Source organism: Diadema antillarum, unplaced genomic scaffold (assembly GCF_040938485.1).
Source record: "Diadema antillarum isolate AM-2024a unplaced genomic scaffold, OU_Dant_1.0 scf00000029, whole genome shotgun sequence".
NCBI lineage: Eukaryota > Metazoa > Echinodermata > Echinoidea > Diadematoida > Diadematidae > Diadema > Diadema antillarum.
In genome coordinates, this window is record NW_027270918.1 from 4,842,793 (window position 1) to 4,863,930 (window position 21,138).

Consider the following 21,138-nt stretch of genomic DNA (forward strand, 5'->3'; position numbering starts at 1 on the left):
TCATAAGTTGTCGGGATCACGTGAAAAAACTTGGTTGAAATTAAAGTTTATCTTCGATGTATTGAAATATTTCTTTCTTTTTGCAACTTTCTTTGCAATAACTCAAGAAAAAAGCCCCTATCACCTTCATATTTTGCACATGTTTAGTTCATGTCACGTACATTATTTCATAAAATAACAACTACTTGATCAGACGCCATCTTGGGTATGTAAATTAGGGTCAAAGGTCATAGATGTTTCATCCTGTGTCTTGGTGAATACATGTCCCATCTTTCCCATATTTTGCACACGTAAAGACCATGTTACAGGGATCATTTCATAAAATAACCACTTTTTGCTCAGATGCCATCTTGTCTGTGCAAAGTGGGGTCAAAGGTCATATGTACTTCTTTTTCTATCTTTGCTATGACGTGTTATCTCTATGGGAGGGAATTTTTTAGATGTGAAAATTGACATGACTCTTTTTATCGAGCACTATCTTACTTATGCTTCGGTGAATTTCTCTCAGATTTTAATATGTTGTAGCTGAGACTTTGCAGTATCAGGACTCGAATCATTGATTAAAAAAAAGATCGGATCACCTTAATTTGTCAGTGATGACAAATTACAATCTCTAGTTCTTCTTCTTCTTTATTTCTCCTCAAAAGTTGTGCAGAGGTTAGCTCAGAAAGTCCGCTGCCTGTCAATTTCAAAATTATATCATGTATGCATCATGTCCCAAAGACGGCAAATCTAATGTATCATTGTGATCAGTCGACCGTGACGTCACTATGACGTCATTATATGAAAACACATTCTCAATCATATCTCATTAATGAAATAGAATTTTTCAATGAAATTTACGTCACATATATTTAAAGTTATGCGCATTCTACTCATGTTCTCAAAATTCATATTTTCTCTTAAAACGTGCGCGCACGCGCGCGTTGAAATATTTGTATGCTCCAATCGAGCTCAAAATTTTTTTGCACACGTTTCAGACCATTTGGAGCATTTTTTGAAAAATTGAAAAAATCGGACGGACGCGTACGCGCGCGCGCATATACGCACGCACAGCTCATATGCAATTGAAATTTCCAGTTTTTTCACTTTGATCGCATGTCTGAAATGTCAAGGAATATTTATACCACGTTTCAAGTCAATCCGACTCAATATGACGTCATACGGGGCCGTCAAAGTTGAAATTCCGCGCGCGCGTCAATGGCGATATACAGTGCAACTATGCCAAAAAACTGCCAATTTTAAATCCGATTTTACTCGTCAGGATGGACGGTGACCCCCCATTTTCTTTACATATATTGAAAGCTGATGAGTTGTACATGTCATTTCATGGGTAGGCAATGCTGACAAAATGATTAAAAGATATCAAATTTCTTAATAAAGTAAAAAAAGTAAATTTTCAAAATGACGTCATCAAATTACAAGTTTACTCGAGCGTATCTCACTTATCCTCTGCCAATTTTCTCCCATATTTCAGTATGTTGTAGCTTATGAAATGTTCTTTCATTAATGTAAAAACAACATTTTGATTGGATGACGTCATCGCCTCGTAAAAATGGATTGAATGTATCCTTGTAGAATTTGACCAGTTTACGTGTTATCTCTATGGGAGAGCAGTTTTTCTGGCAGTGAAAATTGACATGACTCTCTTTTTCGAGCACTAGCTCACTTTTGCTTCGGTGAATTTTTCCCAGATTTTAGTATGTTGTAGCTGAGACTTTGGGCTATCGTAAATGTGCCCTTCATTTTTTCATACGACGTCGGCATCACGTCGAAAAACTTGGTTGAAAATGGCACGTGGCTTCGATGCAGCGTCATTTTGCTTAATACACAGGGCCTATGGAGCATGAAATAGGTCATTGCATAGCGCATCCGACTCGTAATCCTAAGGTCCCTGGTTCGAGGCTCACCCCTGCCAATATTTTTTTTTCATTTTTTTAAACATTTTTTTCTTCTTTTTCTTTAGTTAGTCTTAATCTCCCATCCTAACTTTATCTTTTTCTGATTTTTTTATGCTTCTCCTTCAAATTTCTATAAAATAACATATTTTTTTCTTTATTTTTCTTTCTTTCTACTACTTTCTGTGCAATAGATGAACAACAACAATGGCTATCAATCCCATATTTTGCACATGTTTAGTTCATGTCACGTACATTATTTCATAAAATAACAACTACTTGATCAGACACCATCTTGGGTATGTAAATTAGGGTCAAAGGTCATAAATGTTTCATCCTGTATCTTGGTGAATACATGTCCTATCTTTCCCATATTTTCCACACACAAAGACCATGTAACAAGGATCATTTCACAAAATAACCACTTTTTGCTCAGACGCCATCTTGGGTGTGCAAAGTGAGGTCAAAGGTCATATGTACTTCTTTCTGTATTTTCGTTATGACGTGTTATCTCTATGGGAGGGATTTTTTTTTAATGTGAAAATCGACATGCTTTTCTTTATCGAGCACTAGCTCTCACTTACCCTTCGGTGAATTTCTCCCAGATTTTATGTTGTACCTAAGACTTTGCATTTTGCATCTTGGTGAATACCTGTCCTATCTTTGCCATATTTTGCACACGAATATAGACGATGTCGCAAGAATCATTTCACAAAATAACCACTTTTTCCTCAGATGCCATCTTGGGAGTGTAAAGGTGGGTCAAAGGTCATATGTATTCGTTGCTGTATCTTCGTTATTCAGTGTATACAGAATTGGTACCAAAGATGGCAGATATGACTCCCTTTTCTAAATGAGAATCCAAACCTCACACGGCCAATGTCTCTAAACACAGATGAAACTTGTATTGTCATGCCTATTACGATCAGGACTCGAATCATTGATTAAAAAAAAAATCGGATCACCTTAATTTGTCAGTGATGACAAATTACAATCTCTAGTGTTAAACTTCCCGTTGTCACAAAAAAGTTCTTTCTCCTCAAATGTTGTGTAGAGGTTAGCTCAGAAAGTCCTTATCCTATCAATGTCAAAATTATACCATATATGTATCATGTCCCAAAGACGATAGATCTAACAAAATCATAGTGATCAGTCGAAAGTGACGTCACTATGACGTCATTATATGAAAACACATTCTCATTCATATCTCATTAATGGAATGGAATTTTTCTATGAAATTTACCTCACATATAGTTCGAATCAAGTTGATTCTACTCATGTTCTCAAAATTCATCTGTACTCTTCAAACGCACGCGTACGCGCGCGTTGAAATATTTGTATGCTCAAATCCAGCTCAAACTTTTTTTGCACACGTTTCAGACCATTTGGAGCATTTTTTGAAAAATTGAAAAAATTGGACGGACGCGTACGCGCGCGCACATATACGCACGCACAGCTAATATGAAATAGAAATTTTCAATTTTTTACACGGATCGGATGTCCGAAATTTCAAGGAATATTTCTACCAAGTTTCAAGTCGATCCGACTCAATATGACGTCATACGGGCCCGTCAAATTCAAAATTCCGCGCGTGCGTCAATGGGGATACACAGTGCAACTATGCCAAAAAACCGCCAATTTTAAATCGGATTTTACTCGTCAGGATGGACGGTGACCCCCATTTTCTTTACATATTCTGAAAGGTGATGAGTTGTACATGTCATTTCATGGGCTGGCTATGCTGATAAAATGATTAAAAGATATCAAATTTCTTAATAAAGTAAAAAAAGTAAATTTTCAAAATGACGTCATCAAATTTCAAGTTTACTCGAGCGTATCTCACTAATCCTTTGCCAATTTTCACCCAAATTTCAATATGTTGTAGCTTATGAAATGTTCTTTCATAAACGTAATTAAACAATTTTGATTTGATGACGATATCACCTCGAAAAAATGGATTGAAGGTAACCTTGTCAAATTTGACCAGTTTACGTGTAATCTCTATGGGAGTGCAATTTTTATGGAAATGAAAATTGACATGACTATCTTTATCGAGCACTAGCTCACTTATGCTTCTGTGAATTTGTCTAAGATTTTAATATGTTGTAGCTGAGATGTAGGGCTATCGTAAGTGTGCCCTTCGTTCTTTCATAAGTTGTCGGGATCACGTGAAAAAACTTGGTTGAAATTAAAGTTTATCTTCGATGTATTGAAATATTTCTTTCTTTTTGCAACTTTCTTTGCAATAACTCAAGAAAAAAGCCCCTATCACCTTCATATTTTGCACATGTTTAGTTCATGTCACGTACATTATTTCATAAAATAACAACTACTTGATCAGACGCCATCTTGGGTATGTAAATTAGGGTCAAAGGTCATAGATGTTTCATCCTGTGTCTTGGTGAATACATGTCCCATCTTTCCCATATTTTGCACACGTAAAGACCATGTTACAGGGATCATTTCATAAAATAACCACTTTTTGCTCAGATGCCATCTTGTCTGTGCAAAGTGGGGTCAAAGGTCATATGTACTTCTTTTTCTATCTTTGCTATGACGTGTTATCTCTATGGGAGGGAATTTTTTAGATGTGAAAATTGACATGACTCTTTTTATCGAGCACTATCTTACTTATGCTTCGGTGAATTTCTCTCAGATTTTAATATGTTGTAGCTGAGACTTTGCAGTATCAGGACTCGAATCATTGATTAAAAAAAAGATCGGATCACCTTAATTTGTCAGTGATGACAAATTACAATCTCTAGTTCTTCTTCTTCTTTATTTCTCCTCAAAAGTTGTGCAGAGGTTAGCTCAGAAAGTCCGCTGCCTGTCAATTTCAAAATTATATCATGTATGCATCATGTCCCAAAGACGGCAAATCTAATGTATCATTGTGATCAGTCGACCGTGACGTCACTATGACGTCATTATATGAAAACACATTCTCAATCATATCTCATTAATGAAATAGAATTTTTCAATGAAATTTACGTCACATATATTTAAAGTTATGCGCATTCTACTCATGTTCTCAAAATTCATATTTTCTCTTAAAACGTGCGCGCACGCGCGCGTTGAAATATTTGTATGCTCCAATCGAGCTCAAAATTTTTTTGCACACGTTTCAGACCATTTGGAGCATTTTTTGAAAAATTGAAAAAATCGGACGGACGCGTACGCGCGCGCGCATATACGCACGCACAGCTCATATGCAATTGAAATTTCCAGTTTTTTCACTTTGATCGCATGTCTGAAATGTCAAGGAATATTTATACCACGTTTCAAGTCAATCCGACTCAATATGACGTCATACGGGGCCGTCAAAGTTGAAATTCCGCGCGCGCGTCAATGGCGATATACAGTGCAACTATGCCAAAAAACTGCCAATTTTAAATCCGATTTTACTCGTCAGGATGGACGGTGACCCCCCATTTTCTTTACATATATTGAAAGCTGATGAGTTGTACATGTCATTTCATGGGTAGGCAATGCTGACAAAATGATTAAAAGATATCAAATTTCTTAATAAAGTAAAAAAAGTAAATTTTCAAAATGACGTCATCAAATTACAAGTTTACTCGAGCGTATCTCACTTATCCTCTGCCAATTTTCTCCCATATTTCAGTATGTTGTAGCTTATGAAATGTTCTTTCATTAATGTAAAAACAACATTTTGATTGGATGACGTCATCGCCTCGTAAAAATGGATTGAATGTATCCTTGTAGAATTTGACCAGTTTACGTGTTATCTCTATGGGAGAGCAGTTTTTCTGGCAGTGAAAATTGACATGACTCTCTTTTTCGAGCACTAGCTCACTTTTGCTTCGGTGAATTTTTCCCAGATTTTAGTATGTTGTAGCTGAGACTTTGGGCTATCGTAAATGTGCCCTTCATTTTTTCATACGACGTCGGCATCACGTCGAAAAACTTGGTTGAAAATGGCACGTGGCTTCGATGCAGCGTCATTTTGCTTAATACACAGGGCCTATGGAGCATGAAATAGGTCATTGCATAGCGCATCCGACTCGTAATCCTAAGGTCCCTGGTTCGAGGCTCACCCCTGCCAATATTTTTTTTTCATTTTTTTAAACATTTTTTTCTTCTTTTTCTTTAGTTAGTCTTAATCTCCCATCCTAACTTTATCTTTTTCTGATTTTTTTATGCTTCTCCTTCAAATTTCTATAAAATAACATATTTTTTTCTTTATTTTTCTTTCTTTCTACTACTTTCTGTGCAATAGATGAACAACAACAATGGCTATCAATCCCATATTTTGCACATGTTTAGTTCATGTCACGTACATTATTTCATAAAATAACAACTACTTGATCAGACACCATCTTGGGTATGTAAATTAGGGTCAAAGGTCATAAATGTTTCATCCTGTATCTTGGTGAATACATGTCCTATCTTTCCCATATTTTCCACACACAAAGACCATGTAACAAGGATCATTTCACAAAATAACCACTTTTTGCTCAGACGCCATCTTGGGTGTGCAAAGTGAGGTCAAAGGTCATATGTACTTCTTTCTGTATTTTCGTTATGACGTGTTATCTCTATGGGAGGGATTTTTTTTTAATGTGAAAATCGACATGCTTTTCTTTATCGAGCACTAGCTCTCACTTACCCTTCGGTGAATTTCTCCCAGATTTTATGTTGTACCTAAGACTTTGCATTTTGCATCTTGGTGAATACCTGTCCTATCTTTGCCATATTTTGCACACGAATATAGACGATGTCGCAAGAATCATTTCACAAAATAACCACTTTTTCCTCAGATGCCATCTTGGGAGTGTAAAGGTGGGTCAAAGGTCATATGTATTCGTTGCTGTATCTTCGTTATTCAGTGTATACAGAATTGGTACCAAAGATGGCAGATATGACTCCCTTTTCTAAATGAGAATCCAAACCTCACACGGCCAATGTCTCTAAACACAGATGAAACTTGTATTGTCATGCCTATTACGATCAGGACTCGAATCATTGATTAAAAAAAAAATCAGATCACCTTAATTTGTCAGTGATGACAAATTACAATCTCTAGTTTAATTTTTCATTTATTGGCTCCTCATCTGTCCATCAAATGAAAAGTCTGCTAAATTTATCCTGCAAATGTCCTCTGATGATAAGACTGTATGATGACATGAAGATTAGTTATGTCCTTGTTTTAGGCTCTGATGAGCTATTTCTCAATGAAACTATTCATCCCTTTCAAAATGAGCTCTAATCCCTTTAACATATCTATAGCCATTAGTTTTAATAACCTGACGTGATACAAACCCCTTTAACACACCCAGAAGTGTCTTCATTATGTCTCAATTCAAACCAAAACCACTGCCAAAAAAAAAAAAAAAAAAAAAAAAAAAAAATCCAGCAGAATCCAGCAGATCAGGAATGAATTATTTACAGTGTTCAGTCCATGTTGTCCACAAATCTACTAGAGGCTAATTTGTTTCTTGACATCTGCAGCAGAAAGAAGTGACAACGAAGGTGGAATCTAGGGGCAGGCAGGGGTGGATCAAGGAATTACGGAAAGGGTGGGGCACAAATCCAAAAATTAAAGGAGACGAACATGCCCCTTTCATTTCATTTCTTTTTCTTTTCTATTTTAACAAAAAATAAGGGGGGGGGGCATGCCCTGGTGTGCCCCCTCCTGGATATGCAACTGGCAGGCACCTGGAAAATTTTGAGTGTTTCATGAGTTCTTTTGCATGATTTTTTTTTTTCCAGAGTCAAGTGCGCATGCACGTGTGTGTGTGTGTGAGTGGAGGAGAAGAGTTTGTAACCCGTGATGGCCCATTCCTGCAGCCTGCAATACTGATACATAAAAAACGGTTTGTCTCGGTGTTGACAGATGTTTTAATTGCTCATATTTACACTGATAGCTACAATTCACGCACAGCAGTAATCGGTTTTTGCATCATGATGTAAAAATCCATTTTATTTGCTACCATTCACACATGGCACCAAAAAAGAACTAGAAAAAAAGTCACTTGGCTGCAAATGAAACATTTTGAGTCTCCAGACTGCACATGCCTGAACAATGACTGGAGTATGACCCAAGGCACCCAAGTGTGCAAACCTATGTGTGGGGAATTGCATTACGGGATTTAAAAACAAATGATACCAGTTTGCCATGTGCCATCCAAACATGCTGTGCAGGGCTAAATCAATGCGAGAGTTCCAAGAAAAGTCAAGCAGCACCGATGTTTACGTCACGAGATGTTTGTATCAAGAGGTGTGTGTGTGTGTGTGTGTGTGTGTGTGTGTGTGTGTGTTCACACACAAGAATTACCATGGTAACAGTTTTTGCATCCTGCTGCTTTTCGATTTTGATCAGCTGTGTGTGACATGCCGCTATTAACATGTTGAGGACGGGCTGATTTTGCTACAACGCGCATTTCCGAAAGACCCCTGCCCGAGTATACTCTGGACTTGTCCTCAGTGAGTTAAATGACAGCCTTGATGACTTCAGTTTCAGTCACAAACTATTTTCTGCGTTACACTTTCGGTGCGGTGGCCATATTTTCTCTGGAAGATGACAGAGGGCTTTCCGATCGGATGCCGAGGAAGGCATTGCGATGGAAGAGCTTACACTTGGTCATCATGGCCTACTTTTACGGTCCATAGGTTGCAACCCGAGACCACCAGAGGAAGGAAGCTTGGTTGCGGACCTGGAACTCCCACGATGCAACACACCGCAGCAGGATTTGTTTTCCTACAGTTACTAAGCAGCAACAGCTATTCTTTAGTCTTTACTGGCTGACCGCTGGTCATCATTAGGACAGTTAATGTATTCAAATCTATAGATATTATTCCCTCCAAGAATGGCCATACATTTTCCCATCTAGCATCTTGTGATTTTCAGTTTGAAGGCACAAAGTTGCTGGCATATCAGGGAAGTCTTTGGCATCATACCTGCTGTTCAGCAGGAACTACACCTGCTGCAACATTACACATGAAATCTGAACATGTTGGTTTAAACCCATCTATTAGTCATCAATATCAGACGCTGACCCCCAAAGACATATGTCTGATACGTCTGGATTCTCTCAAAACTTGAGACACCTATGTCAGCACAGCTGATAACAATAATTTGTTTCATTTCTCTTCAAGCACTTGGAATTTGACCAGAATTCATCTGTGGCAGGGAAGGGACATTAGCTAACATTTCCCCTTGTAAACAGTCGTAGGAGATAAGCTAAATATGTTGAATCAAAGCTATGTGATGTTCTATGTAGCTGCTTATAATTACTCCATTCCACAACCTCCAAAGCAGGATGTCAATGGCTACTTGACAGCTAGCCAAGGCAGCATTCAGAAGTCATCAAATTTCACATGAAAACTGCCAAAAATATTTCCTTCAACACATCTAAACGATACCCTTCACTACCCCCCCCCCCAACACATTTACAAAAACAGATACCTACATAAATAAAACCAATAACATCAAATATCTTACAATACAGACATTTTTTTTTATTTGCTTGCTATATCTACCTGTACCTAAACTCAGGGGTAATTATTATTGCAAAAGGACAACACTGTTGTGACTTACCCCTATATTAATGGTGTGTCATTTCTTAGCAAGTACACAGTAGATATAATGATATCTGGCACATTTTCTTGGTAATCAAATTAATTTCTTTCATCTGGTAAATGCAAGCTGAATCTTGTCCACAAAAAGGAATCTGTGCAAAGATTTCAATCACACTTATTTGGATTCATAGGTAGATACTTACTTCATTATTATTACCTATTATTCAATTATACTGTATTTCCATCTGACAAAAGGTAATAAATACATAGGAATAGTACAAAGTGTACATCGGACAAATTATATCATTTAACAATCTGTAAAAAGTACCAGTCATGAAGTATAATACAATATATATATATATATGTATGAATGAATATATGAGAAAAACGATGCATACTTTGCAGTGGTGACAAGAAGAAGTAAATATAGCAACGAAAACGAGTGCTCTACTGAAAAGGAGAGCTTTCATGGGAAAGCCATGCAGGCATACCTTGTGCCTATTCAGATGCTTATTGGGGAAGAAAGTCTCTAGGGAAAAATTAACAAATATAATCATATTTCCCCATGGTGGGAAATGCAGCCACAATTCTGATTAAAATCACTTTAATACATAATCACGCCTGGGGGTATCAGCATAATATGGACAATTGGCCTCACGTCTAGAGTGAACATAGTCTTGTTTTCTAGAAATTTGTTGCATTTCCACACCCTCATACTACAGCCACATCTATTACTACAAGCCTGAAACAAAAACCATATATGCCATGTGCAAATATTTTGTCCTCTTGAGTAACGTAGGAATCCTACATTAAACTGTTGTATAGGCCCTATATCCTAGGTAATGTCAGCTGCTTATATTCTTTTTACTGATTTCGCAAGCAGACTGACAAAAACACACAAAAATACTGTTTCCTACAGCATAGCTGCAATTTATAACATCTTCAAGGTTGGAAATCCACAACTTTGCTTCTTGGAATGAGATATAATGGCAAAGACTCATTCCATCCCTGTGCCTGTGGTCTATTTTGCGTATTTCTTTTTCTGTCAAGTTTGTAGCAATACATGCAAGTATGGGTCTGAGATCTAGACTAGAGTCACAAGGAGACAGACCCTACATGTATTCTTGAGTTTTGGTGCACTGTGATAAATAAGTTATTCACTTGAAAACATTTCACAGCACCTCAGTTTTGCACTTTTCCTTCCTTTATTTCCTTCTCTCTTTTTTTCTCTGGAGTGCTAGAAGTTTGTTTGACATTATTGGTGTTGAGGGTCAAAGTCTCCAATTTATTGAACACCATGTGTAAAAAACCCACGGGTCTTCTGGCATCAAATGTGTCTACCAGACAAATTCTGATATTCTTTTCTTCTATCCACTGCTCCTGGGGACAACACAACCAAAGAACTACTCGGTTTGACATATGAGAGCAAAAAAGAAAGTCTGCATGTGTAGTTTGTAGTCACAGCAAATTCTCACACATTCTTTTTCCCCTACTATTCCGTTTTGTCACTCTCACCTCGACATCACAACACAGTAATAAAAGCATGCTGTGAGAAAACTTTATGGAAGAGATCAATGGCCGGATACATGAGCTCAGTAGTTGAGGGTCAGCATGAAGATTGCATGAATCTAGTTGTATCGAGTACCTGCAGCCTACCAACAACACATAAACAAACAAACGAGTGATCAAAAAGTGGCAATAATTTGCTTCAAAAATATACCAAACTACTTATAAATAAAACAGCAACATTCATTTATATTGCCTCATAGATTTGAAATGGCAGTATGGTGATTTTCCACAGATTTGCATTTAGGACAATGTGCACTTGCTTCAAAAATATACCAAACTACTTATATAAAACAGCAACATTCATAGCTTTAGTTTTAGTACGGTATTTGTAGTACTCTTGACTTGACTACACATCACTGTGAAGGCCCAAGTAAGCTTTGAAAATAATGATGTAATGCCTACAAAATCATGAAGCCAATATATCACATTATGTCTGAATGTTTATCTCTGTGCACTATGCCATAATCTTGACCTGTCCAGGTCTCATAAATTGTTCATACAAAACCATGCTGAATACAACATAACAACCTTAACAGCCCTGCATGGGTATAGGACCTACATGTATAAGTGAAAACAAGGAAAAGTAGAAATTATGCGGTGCATAATATATGTCCCCGCCGGAAGTAGCATTTAGTAGCAAAATGTACAATATAGGTAAAAACTCAAGGTCAAAGGTCAAAGAAGTCAAAGGTCACAATTCTGTGTAGAAGTTTTGAAGCCCTCACCTAGTGCCATCACATAAAGCAAACAGAAGTGAAATCGGGTTAGAAATGGCAAAGGAGTAGCATTTTGTAGCCAATGTACAATATAGGTCAAAAATCAAGGTCAAAGGTCAAAGAAGTCAAAGGTCAAAATTCTGTGTAGAAGTTTTGAAGCCCTCACGTAGTGCCATCACATAAAGCAAACGGAATCGAAATCGAGTTAGAAATGGCGAAGGAGTAGCATTTTGTAGCAAAATGTACAATACAGGTCAAAAATCAAGGTTAAAGGTCAAAGAAGTCAAAGGTCAAAATTCTGTGTAGAAGTTTTGAAGCCCTCACCTAATGCCATCACATAAAGCAAAAGGAATCGAAATTGGGTGAGAAATGGCGAAGGAGTAGCATTTTGTAGCCAGTGTACAATATAGGTCAAAAATCAAGGTCAAAGGTCAGAGAAGTCAAAGGTCAAAATTCTGTGTAGCGGTTTTGAGCCCTCACCTAGTGCCATCACATAAAGTAAACGGAAGTGAAATCGGGTTAGAAATGGCGAAGGAGTAGTATTTTGTAGCCAATGTACAATATAGGTCAAAAATCAAGGTCAAAGGTCAAAGAAGTCAAAGGTCAAAATTCTGTGTAGAAGTTTTGAAGCCCTCACCTAGAGCCATCACTTAAAGCAAACGGAATTGGAATCAGGTTAGAAATGGCGAAGGAGTAGCATTTTGAAGCAAAATGTACAATATAGGTCAAAGGTCAAGGTCAAAGGTCACAACTGAAATTCTGTGTAGAAGTTTCACAGCTCCCATGTAGTGCTATCATATAAAGCAAACAGAATCAAAATTGGCTGATAAATGACAGAGAAGTAGCAAATTGAACATTTCGATCACACACGGACGCACAGACAGACAGACAGACGGACGGACACACGGACACACACACGTACGGAGCCCGTTTCATAGTCCCCTGCTCAAGCTCGTTCGGCGTGTACAATAAAATGAGTGAAGTACTGTATAAGCTGTTATTTTCGCATACAGATATTTTCACGAATGGGGAGGTCACAAACATTTTTGCGAGATGTTGTTTTCGCAACTTGACACTGAGGCTGTTGTAAATTTCACTATTACTCTAGCGCATGGCAATATTTTCACGAGTTATTAAATTTGGAAACAATGTTACTGCAGTTTAATGGATAAATATTGAATAAAAAGAATAGCTTGGTACCATTTCTCCTAGTGATTTTACCTGATGAGGCCAACAATCATAAACGAGCCTACTAATAATGCGCTTGGCCGCGTCACAGAGGCCCGACGAATACCTACAGAGTTTAAACAGATTCCAGAGGGACAAAACCTGACACCCTCTCTTTGTACATGCCTCACACTATTTCTATCGACTTCCCCTCCCCCACTTCCGCAACAGGAAGTCTTATAGCAGGATGGATATCTATGGCATCATGACGTGACTGTACTGGCTGTAGCAATGTACATTGAGGCAATGGGGGTGGGGGTGGGGTGGGGTGAGGAGGGGGTAGATGAGGCAATTCTGGAAAAACTGAGTCATGCACTTCCACTGGTCTTCACTAACAATAAAGAAAACAAAAACAAAAGAAAAATGAGAAATATTCTTTTACTGTCCCACTTCCACGACAGAAATAGCCATGGCAACAGGGAGCAAGTTATAAATCTGGAACTCCAACAGACTTCCTGGAAAACAAAGAGGATCCACTAGGCAGGGCACCTTTAGTGCGGGGGAGGGCCGAAGGATTTGTATAACCCTGTCTGATGCTGCAAAAACTGTCAGCAGGCCAATGGGCTGAGCAAAACAAGCCATCTCCAAAGAAGAATGAACACAGTATGTAGGCCTAGCTCCACCAACTCCAGAGACTCCAACCAAAAGCACCTTCTGATCTGGAGATTCTCCCGCCTGAAACCCCTATTAAACGGGAGACTCCAAGTTGATGCGTGCGAAGCGCGAAGTTCCTAGGGTTCTAGATGCTCTCTGGTGCTATCTAAGGCTTATTTTCTTTTCCACATACAATAGCAATAAGTAAGAAATCCTTTCCAACGGGAGGCACAGAGCCAGACAAGGGCGGGAGAAATTAAATCTCAAGCGGGAGAACGGGAGATTTTGCAAAAATGGGTTTTCGGCGGGAGATCGCCTGTCAAAAACGGGAGAGTTGGAGTCTCTGCAACTCTGCTAGTCTCTCAACTACAATTCAATTCAATCCAATTCAATTCAATTCAATTCAATTCAATTCAATTCAATTCAATTCAATTCAATTCAATCCAATCCAATTCAATTCAATTCAATTCAATTCAATTCAATTCAATTCAATTCAATTCAAAATTCACTTCACTTTCTGATAGGGATACGATCGAAATTATTAAGGTATACATGCAAATGTGAGATTACTTTAATACAGTGAAGTCAGCATTTGGCAAATATCAGTTTAGCTTTCCACTTGATCCCGCAAATGCCAAAGAATACCTTCATACAAGTCTCTGTTACAATATGCTTTTTCATGGCAGTGAGAATCTTTGCAGGAAATTCGTGTCACACACTGGAAATCCGGCACTGCTTGGATACAGCAAATTTACTCGTTTAAGTCTGGGCAAACTCTGGAGAAAAACGTACACAATGGCATTCCAGAAGCTAGGCAAACTTGGGGGCTCCGGGAAATCATTCTGTAACAGTGCTATTCCCAGGCACAACGGCACACAGCAAACAATGGGGAATGGAACCAGGTCAGTCGAATCAAAGCTTGATCAAACTCCGCAAGGAGGCATATGTTCCACACATCTATAACTCCTACAGTCAAAGCACATGGCTTCAGCACAAAGCTAGATCTGCCAACACAAGGCCGTTTGTGCTGGGTCCGATTACAATTCCTAGTACAGACCTTGTCCTTCAAAATCCTCCTCATAGACCTTTCTACCCAGGAAATTGTATCAAGATGCTACCCTGCCTAAACCTGTTTTCATGGCTATTTGCATGTTTACCCCCAAAGTATCCAGGTTTGATAACTAACTGCTGTTAAAAACAAAAAACACGCACACACACATAAAAAAAGTGTCTGTGAATTAAAATGACAATGACATGAAAATAGAAAAATATCTATGTAATGAGTCATTCCTTTACATTATAAGGTGCTGCCTTCGATGAATAGTAATTTCCCACAGAGATGATACATGGTACACGAGGTCCCCATAAACCTACCCTCTCCTCACCATTATGCATCACCACACAGTTTATCCCAGACAACCCTTTTTGTTATGATATCCGTGATATGCAAAAAAAAAAAAAAAGTGCTTTTGAGATAATTTGGCTTGACGCACTCCCACAGAGAAAGACAGAAAAAATCTGTACAATCTGTACGAGATGACAAGCACTTTATGCCATCAAAACACAAAAATCTGATGAATAAGGGTGTTACGTTTCATTTCTTGACCTAGATTCAGCCTCTGGCAACTTCTGCCCAGACGCATTTAAATTCGATTTGGGCCCCTGTCCCCCTTTTTTCAGGATGGTCGGAAGGTAGTCTAGATCAAAGACAACTGTGCAAAGATGCGTTGCATGGCAACCACAGTCATAACTACACTATCATCAAGTGGTTTGGCAATAAAATATGAGACATGCAGGAAAGAGAAAAGAGTGGTAAAGAGAATATCAACACTGGGCGATTTCGTCCATTTGCTAACATATATTAACAAGAATATTCGCTGAGTCCTTGCGACTTTGCAGTAGCCTTGAATTATGCAACTAATCTTCTTGCAGGATAACTTATTATACAGATACATAGTTTCAATGATATTGATATTGTGTTCAAAATATTACTTTAATTTTGGAACACACCAGAATGGAGATCATGTTTCAAATAATGAAGCCCAGATACACAGCATATCATTACATAGGAAGTGAATTGTGTCACACCAAACTTGATCTTGTAGTTTTTATATTCAGGTGCCAACTATCAAGTGTATCTTATTCTGTTTGTTTTGTTTTTTAATCCCATTTTTTAATCCCCAGAAAGATACAAACAGTAAGAAAATTTCAATGTTCAGATCAAGCTGATTCTTGCTGACACAGCCTAACGTGAAACATAATTTTTCAACATAAAAAGTGCTCCCGAACTGTAGTTTAATCGCTTTGAGGACAATGGATCATTTATAATAATCATGGCCATCAGCCAAAAGCTTGTTGCTAGGTTACGCCAGACATATTCGGCAGCAGGAGAGTGGTTCTCAGCGCTGATGCTCAGAAAGGGGAAACGAGGGTCAATTACAAACTTCCCAAATGCCATCAAATCTCAAAGAGGCATGGCTCATCAATGAACAAGTATAATATGCCAAGTGCCAACACAAAGTGGGCCACAGACAGTGAATTCAAGTACATAGGTTATCTGTTCAAAGGATGTGTAGTGTAGGCTCCTTGATTTTCTTTCTTACTCTCCTCACATAGCTGAAACTTTTCCTTCTATCTCCTGCTTATAATGTTTTGCTTATTTACGATTGAATTCATGTTTTCATTGTTTTTATTACCATCTTGAATATCAATCACTTTTTATGGTTACATTATTTTTGATAATTTTATATATATTTCATGATTTTCCTGAAATTTGCATAATCTATATAGTTTTATTTGACAAAGGAAAGGCTTCACGGACGACACATTACCCTTTTGCAGTATAATTACTTCTTCTTGTTGTGCAAATGCCATTATATGAAAAAAGAGTGCGCAAAATGAATGAACTTATGAATATGATCATGATTTAAAAAATTGTCTTCACTGTAAGATGATGATCAAATAAAGAGAACATTAGGCCAATGGAACGATTTGAGTGATGTCACATCTTTACATACATATGATTTCAAGCTGAACTGTAATTCTACATTGTGATACACCATCTCTGGTGAAATGCTAAGTAAATTACAATTATGACCTCCAAATGACAGACGGAATACGATCAGCCACTTTATTGTCTAGACACACATTTCTGCAAGATCATTGCAGGGGGATGTCATTAAACTTGAACCTTGTAGTTTGTGGTAAGTCTGCATAGCAAGGAGAGGTTCAATGCAGGAAATATTCTAATGACATTCAATCCAGAGACTATAAAAGCCTGAGACATTTGGATGATCTCATCTTCTGCTGCACAAATAGGACAAATAATCACAAATTCCACAATTTTTCAGATCATCTTTCAGTTTCTGGAAATCTATGGTGGCATAACATGGCATAATAGATGCAATTATTTGTTGCAAAGCAACTATCTCTGATGAACATTATAACCATATAAACAGCTAATTTTCCTCTCCCATCCACATTCTTCCATAGCCATGTGTGAACGAAAAAACCCCCCCACCCAATTGTCACATTGCAATGCAAACCCGTTACTGCATATACAATGCCAAATGCTTTGCTAGGTTTTTACTTTCGAGAATTTAACAAGTCACATGCTATTTGTGAATATAGACATACTAAAATATTAACCCTGTTCCTAACATGCATACTGTGATGTGCATTCATACATTCCTCAGTTCAGTACTGTACTCCACAATCGCAAATTTAACCACTCATAAAAATTGTCGGGAAGTCCCGATTCGTGAAAAAATAGACCTGCACAAATTTAGACTAAATAAAATATATGGCATACATAGTAAACTCCTATGCCTGAATGCAGCTATTGCATCTCAGAATTTACAATATCAACATTTTGGTCTTGGTAACATTGATTTGCATGAAGCATTACACTCAAAGAATTGTGATGTGATGTCTATATATCAATCAAAAAAGAGAACAGTTTGTTAAAATTGTACATGTTTAACTTTTTTCAATATTCGCTCTAAAGCCAGCACCCCACCACACAATATCTTGCAAATGAGTATTACCTTCCATATCTAATTGGTCACACTGATTGCACATTTCCAAAATGATAAACGATCATTGTAGTTACCACATTTCAATTAAAGCCACACAAAACAAAACAAAAATGGCAATGTTGGTTGGGTGCAGTGAGAATATAATTGATACAGCCAATCCATATGTAGCCTAAATGGTGCATGGTGAATAGACTATGAAATTCAAATTATAAACGCTATGTTTTCATAACCTATTTTCTGACGGGAAGCCACAATATAATCAAGTTTCTCATTAGTCAACGAAGGGTTTCACACTTGCAAGAGACCTTGTTTGTAATAACATTCTGAAACAGGTTTACAGCTACAATGTGCTCCGCCCTTAGATGAGTCTCGTCATCAAATTCAAGTGACAAGTTATATTCCATGCATTAGTTGCATCAAAAACTTTGTCCATCAAACAAGCAACATTAACTGCCAATATGCCTGCATGCATAACTATGTACCTATATATATGCACGTGAAGTGAATAAAGGTCATACTATGTTCTATACCTCCTTATTCATGACCTTTAGGTAAAACCTTTCATATTGCAAGTTACACAAGATAGAATCGAGCAAAACTGGGTTGATATGTACACCTCAGGACCATGATTGGCTAAACGTAGTTTGACAAAATGTGTTTCACTTTCAGACCTACAAAAAATAAAAGAACTTTGAGTGGCATGAAGCATGTTTCCATTTAAGTTTTGTAACAAGTTTGTCTGCCAATCTAAAAAGGTTGAAATGATTCTAACTTGATCCCCTATAACCAATTTCTACAGGCTTTTTAAAATTCAATCAAACATGCCAATAATCAATCGAAAAAAGAGCAATTTGTGCCTGGGACTCTTGCTTACTCAGCCTTTTCCTTCCATATTGACCAATGGTTAGGGGAAAAAAACCCCAATTACATCTTTCAGGCTGCTGGGAAAGTCTGCAGATGTTTCCGTTTGGAAAAAGGGAATGCTTTCATATATATTTTTCTTACTCCTCTTATGCATGGCTCTGGCACTATCATTGTACTGATCCCTTACCTAGACCCCGTTTACAGTGCGAGGCTCGGCCGCGGCCGAGCCGCGGCCGAGTCCACCACACCTTCATTTCAGTGTAAACGCGCAAAAGGCCAAATGCGAGGCCAAAATTGGCCTCGTATTTTGCCACGCTCTGGAGGTGGTCTCGGCCGCGGCCGAGCCGCGACCGAGCCCGGCCTTTTTTCAGTGTAAACGCAAACTGGGCCAAATGCGCGGCCAATTTTAGTCTGGCTTCCAAACCCTCTGCTGTACTATTTCGCTGTTCAGGATATTAACCCCCTCAACGTCGAAATCTAGCATAGTTTAGGGTGGTTTTGTCCTGCAAAGGATTTTTTCCTTCGGCAAAGGCCTTTGACCGAACGGCGACTTCATCGCCACGGAATTCATTTGGCAAAGGGTCTGAAAACCAGATAATACCAAATTGCGTTTGTTTACAAGCAGAGCGCCACTATGACAAAATATTGAAAGGTTTGCATCAAAAGCGTGGCCGAGCCCGGCAGTGTAAACGGACAAATTTGCGGGGCCCGGCCTCGTAATTGAGGCTGGGCTCAGCCCAGCCCCGCGCTGTAAACGGGGTCCTACACAGCACTCAGTCAGCTACAGCAGATCCTTACACCATAGTAGGAGACTTCAATTTTCTCTGTATTATACCATGAATTGTCGAATAGGTTCTCAAAGAACTTGCCATCCGACATTCCCAATTGTTACCTGTCTGACTGCATCTACAGACGTCAGTCTGTGGGACAAGGGATACTAAATGGTCACATTCCATTCACAAATGTGAAAGGAAAATTCAACACACACACACACACACACACACACACACATAAAACATACAAATGAACAGAATTTAAAACAAAAATGATTTAAAGAGTCGAAGGCATAAAAAAGAGACCAAACACTGTATTAAGATTAATCTCACATTAAAAAAAAAACATATTTAAGAAACCTGAAGTCAACTATTGAAAGCACACCATGACAAGATCTACCATCAATCACTGCACATGTATCCATCAAGATGCAGATATAAAAGATGGTCAAGATATCTGTTTAATGGTCAATTGGTCAATATTATCTGTTTATTACTGACTGAGCCGAGCCACACTGCCTTTTCCCTCACTGACAGCGGAAATGAACGTCTGAGTGCCACTGACCTGTGCCACTCGTTCCAGGAGCGGGGGCAGCCACCCGACGTTTGCCTCGCAGTGACTGTCAAGAAAAGTCAGGATGTTGGCTTGGGCTGCATCGGCACCTCTCACTCGTGATCGTATCAGACCTGCCGCAGGGAAAAAATAGATATAGCTGTCCATCATCAAACACCACAAAAATCTCTAAAAAGGTATATCTATGAAAGGGTATTATCCACATAACATGAATTCTCAACAATCTTTCATCTCATCAAATCATGGTTAAAGTCCGTCAAGACCAAAAAAAATAAATAAATGAATAAAATGAATAAATAAATAAATAAAAAATCTTGTATGGAGACTTATCTTTCATCAGTTTTGATGCTGGGATGATGGCAAACATGTCGAACCACAATCTGATACTTCAGACATGAAACCTTGGTTTGCTCATAACCTATTTCCATGAATTCAGACACACTACAGTGGCGGATCTACGGGGGGGGGGGGGGGTTTAGGGGTTTAAACCCCCCCCCCCTTGGGCTGCCAAAAATAAATGAATAAACAAAGAAAATAAAATAAATATGTATATATATGAATAAAAGGGAAAAAATATAGCTACAAATGGCAGCTTTTGGACTGTAAAATGTCAAAATTTTCAAGCTCGCTCGCTTCGCTCGCTCGCATCCAGCAGTTGAGCCCGGTGCGCCTCCCCCTTAATTTCTAAAGCGAAAAACATAGCTATGACGGCAGTTGTTGGACTCTAGAATGTCAAAATTTTCAAGCTCGCTCGCATTGAATCATTATGCCATTCTCCTAATGTTGCTGACAGTAATTGCCAGTAGTTGCGCCCGATGCCCCCACCCCTTAATTTCCAAAGCGAAAGATAAATATAGCTACAAACGGGAGTTTTTGGACTGTAACATGTCAAAATTTTCAAGCTCGCTTGCTTCGCTCGCTCGCATTGAATCGTTATGCCACTCTCCTAACGTTACTGCCAGTAATTGCCAGCAGTTGCGCCCGATGCCTCCCCCCCCCCTTAATTTCCAAAGCGACAGATATAGCTACAAACGGGAGTTTTTGGACTGTAAAATGTCAAAATTCTCAAGCTCGCTCGCATTGAATCGTCATGCCATTCTCCTAATGTTGCTGCCAGTAATTGCCAGCAGTTGCGCCCGATGCGCCGCCCCATTAATTTCCAAAGTGAAAGATATACTGTAGCTACAAACCCCCTTTTGGGACTGTAGAATGTCAAAATTTTCAAGCTTGCTTGCTTCGCTCGCTCGCATTGAATCGTTATGCCATTCTCCTAATGTTGCTGCCAATAATTGCCAGCAGTTGCGCCCGATGCGCTCCCATTTATTTCCAAAACGAAATATATAG

The 21,138-nt window shown here is 38.5% G+C and overlaps 1 protein-coding gene across 1 annotated transcript in view; it reads right to left on the reverse strand.

Moving 5' to 3' along the window:
- LOC139738421 (polypeptide N-acetylgalactosaminyltransferase 2-like) overlaps positions 1 to 21,138 on the reverse strand; it is a 166,508-nt gene that overhangs the window by 72,599 nt on the left and 72,771 nt on the right. The window contains exon 6 of the mRNA XM_071649061.1: positions 19,786 to 19,907. Within this exon, the coding sequence (XP_071505162.1) occupies positions 19,786 to 19,907 (122 nt within the window). The remainder of the gene's footprint in view (positions 1 to 19,785; positions 19,908 to 21,138) is intronic.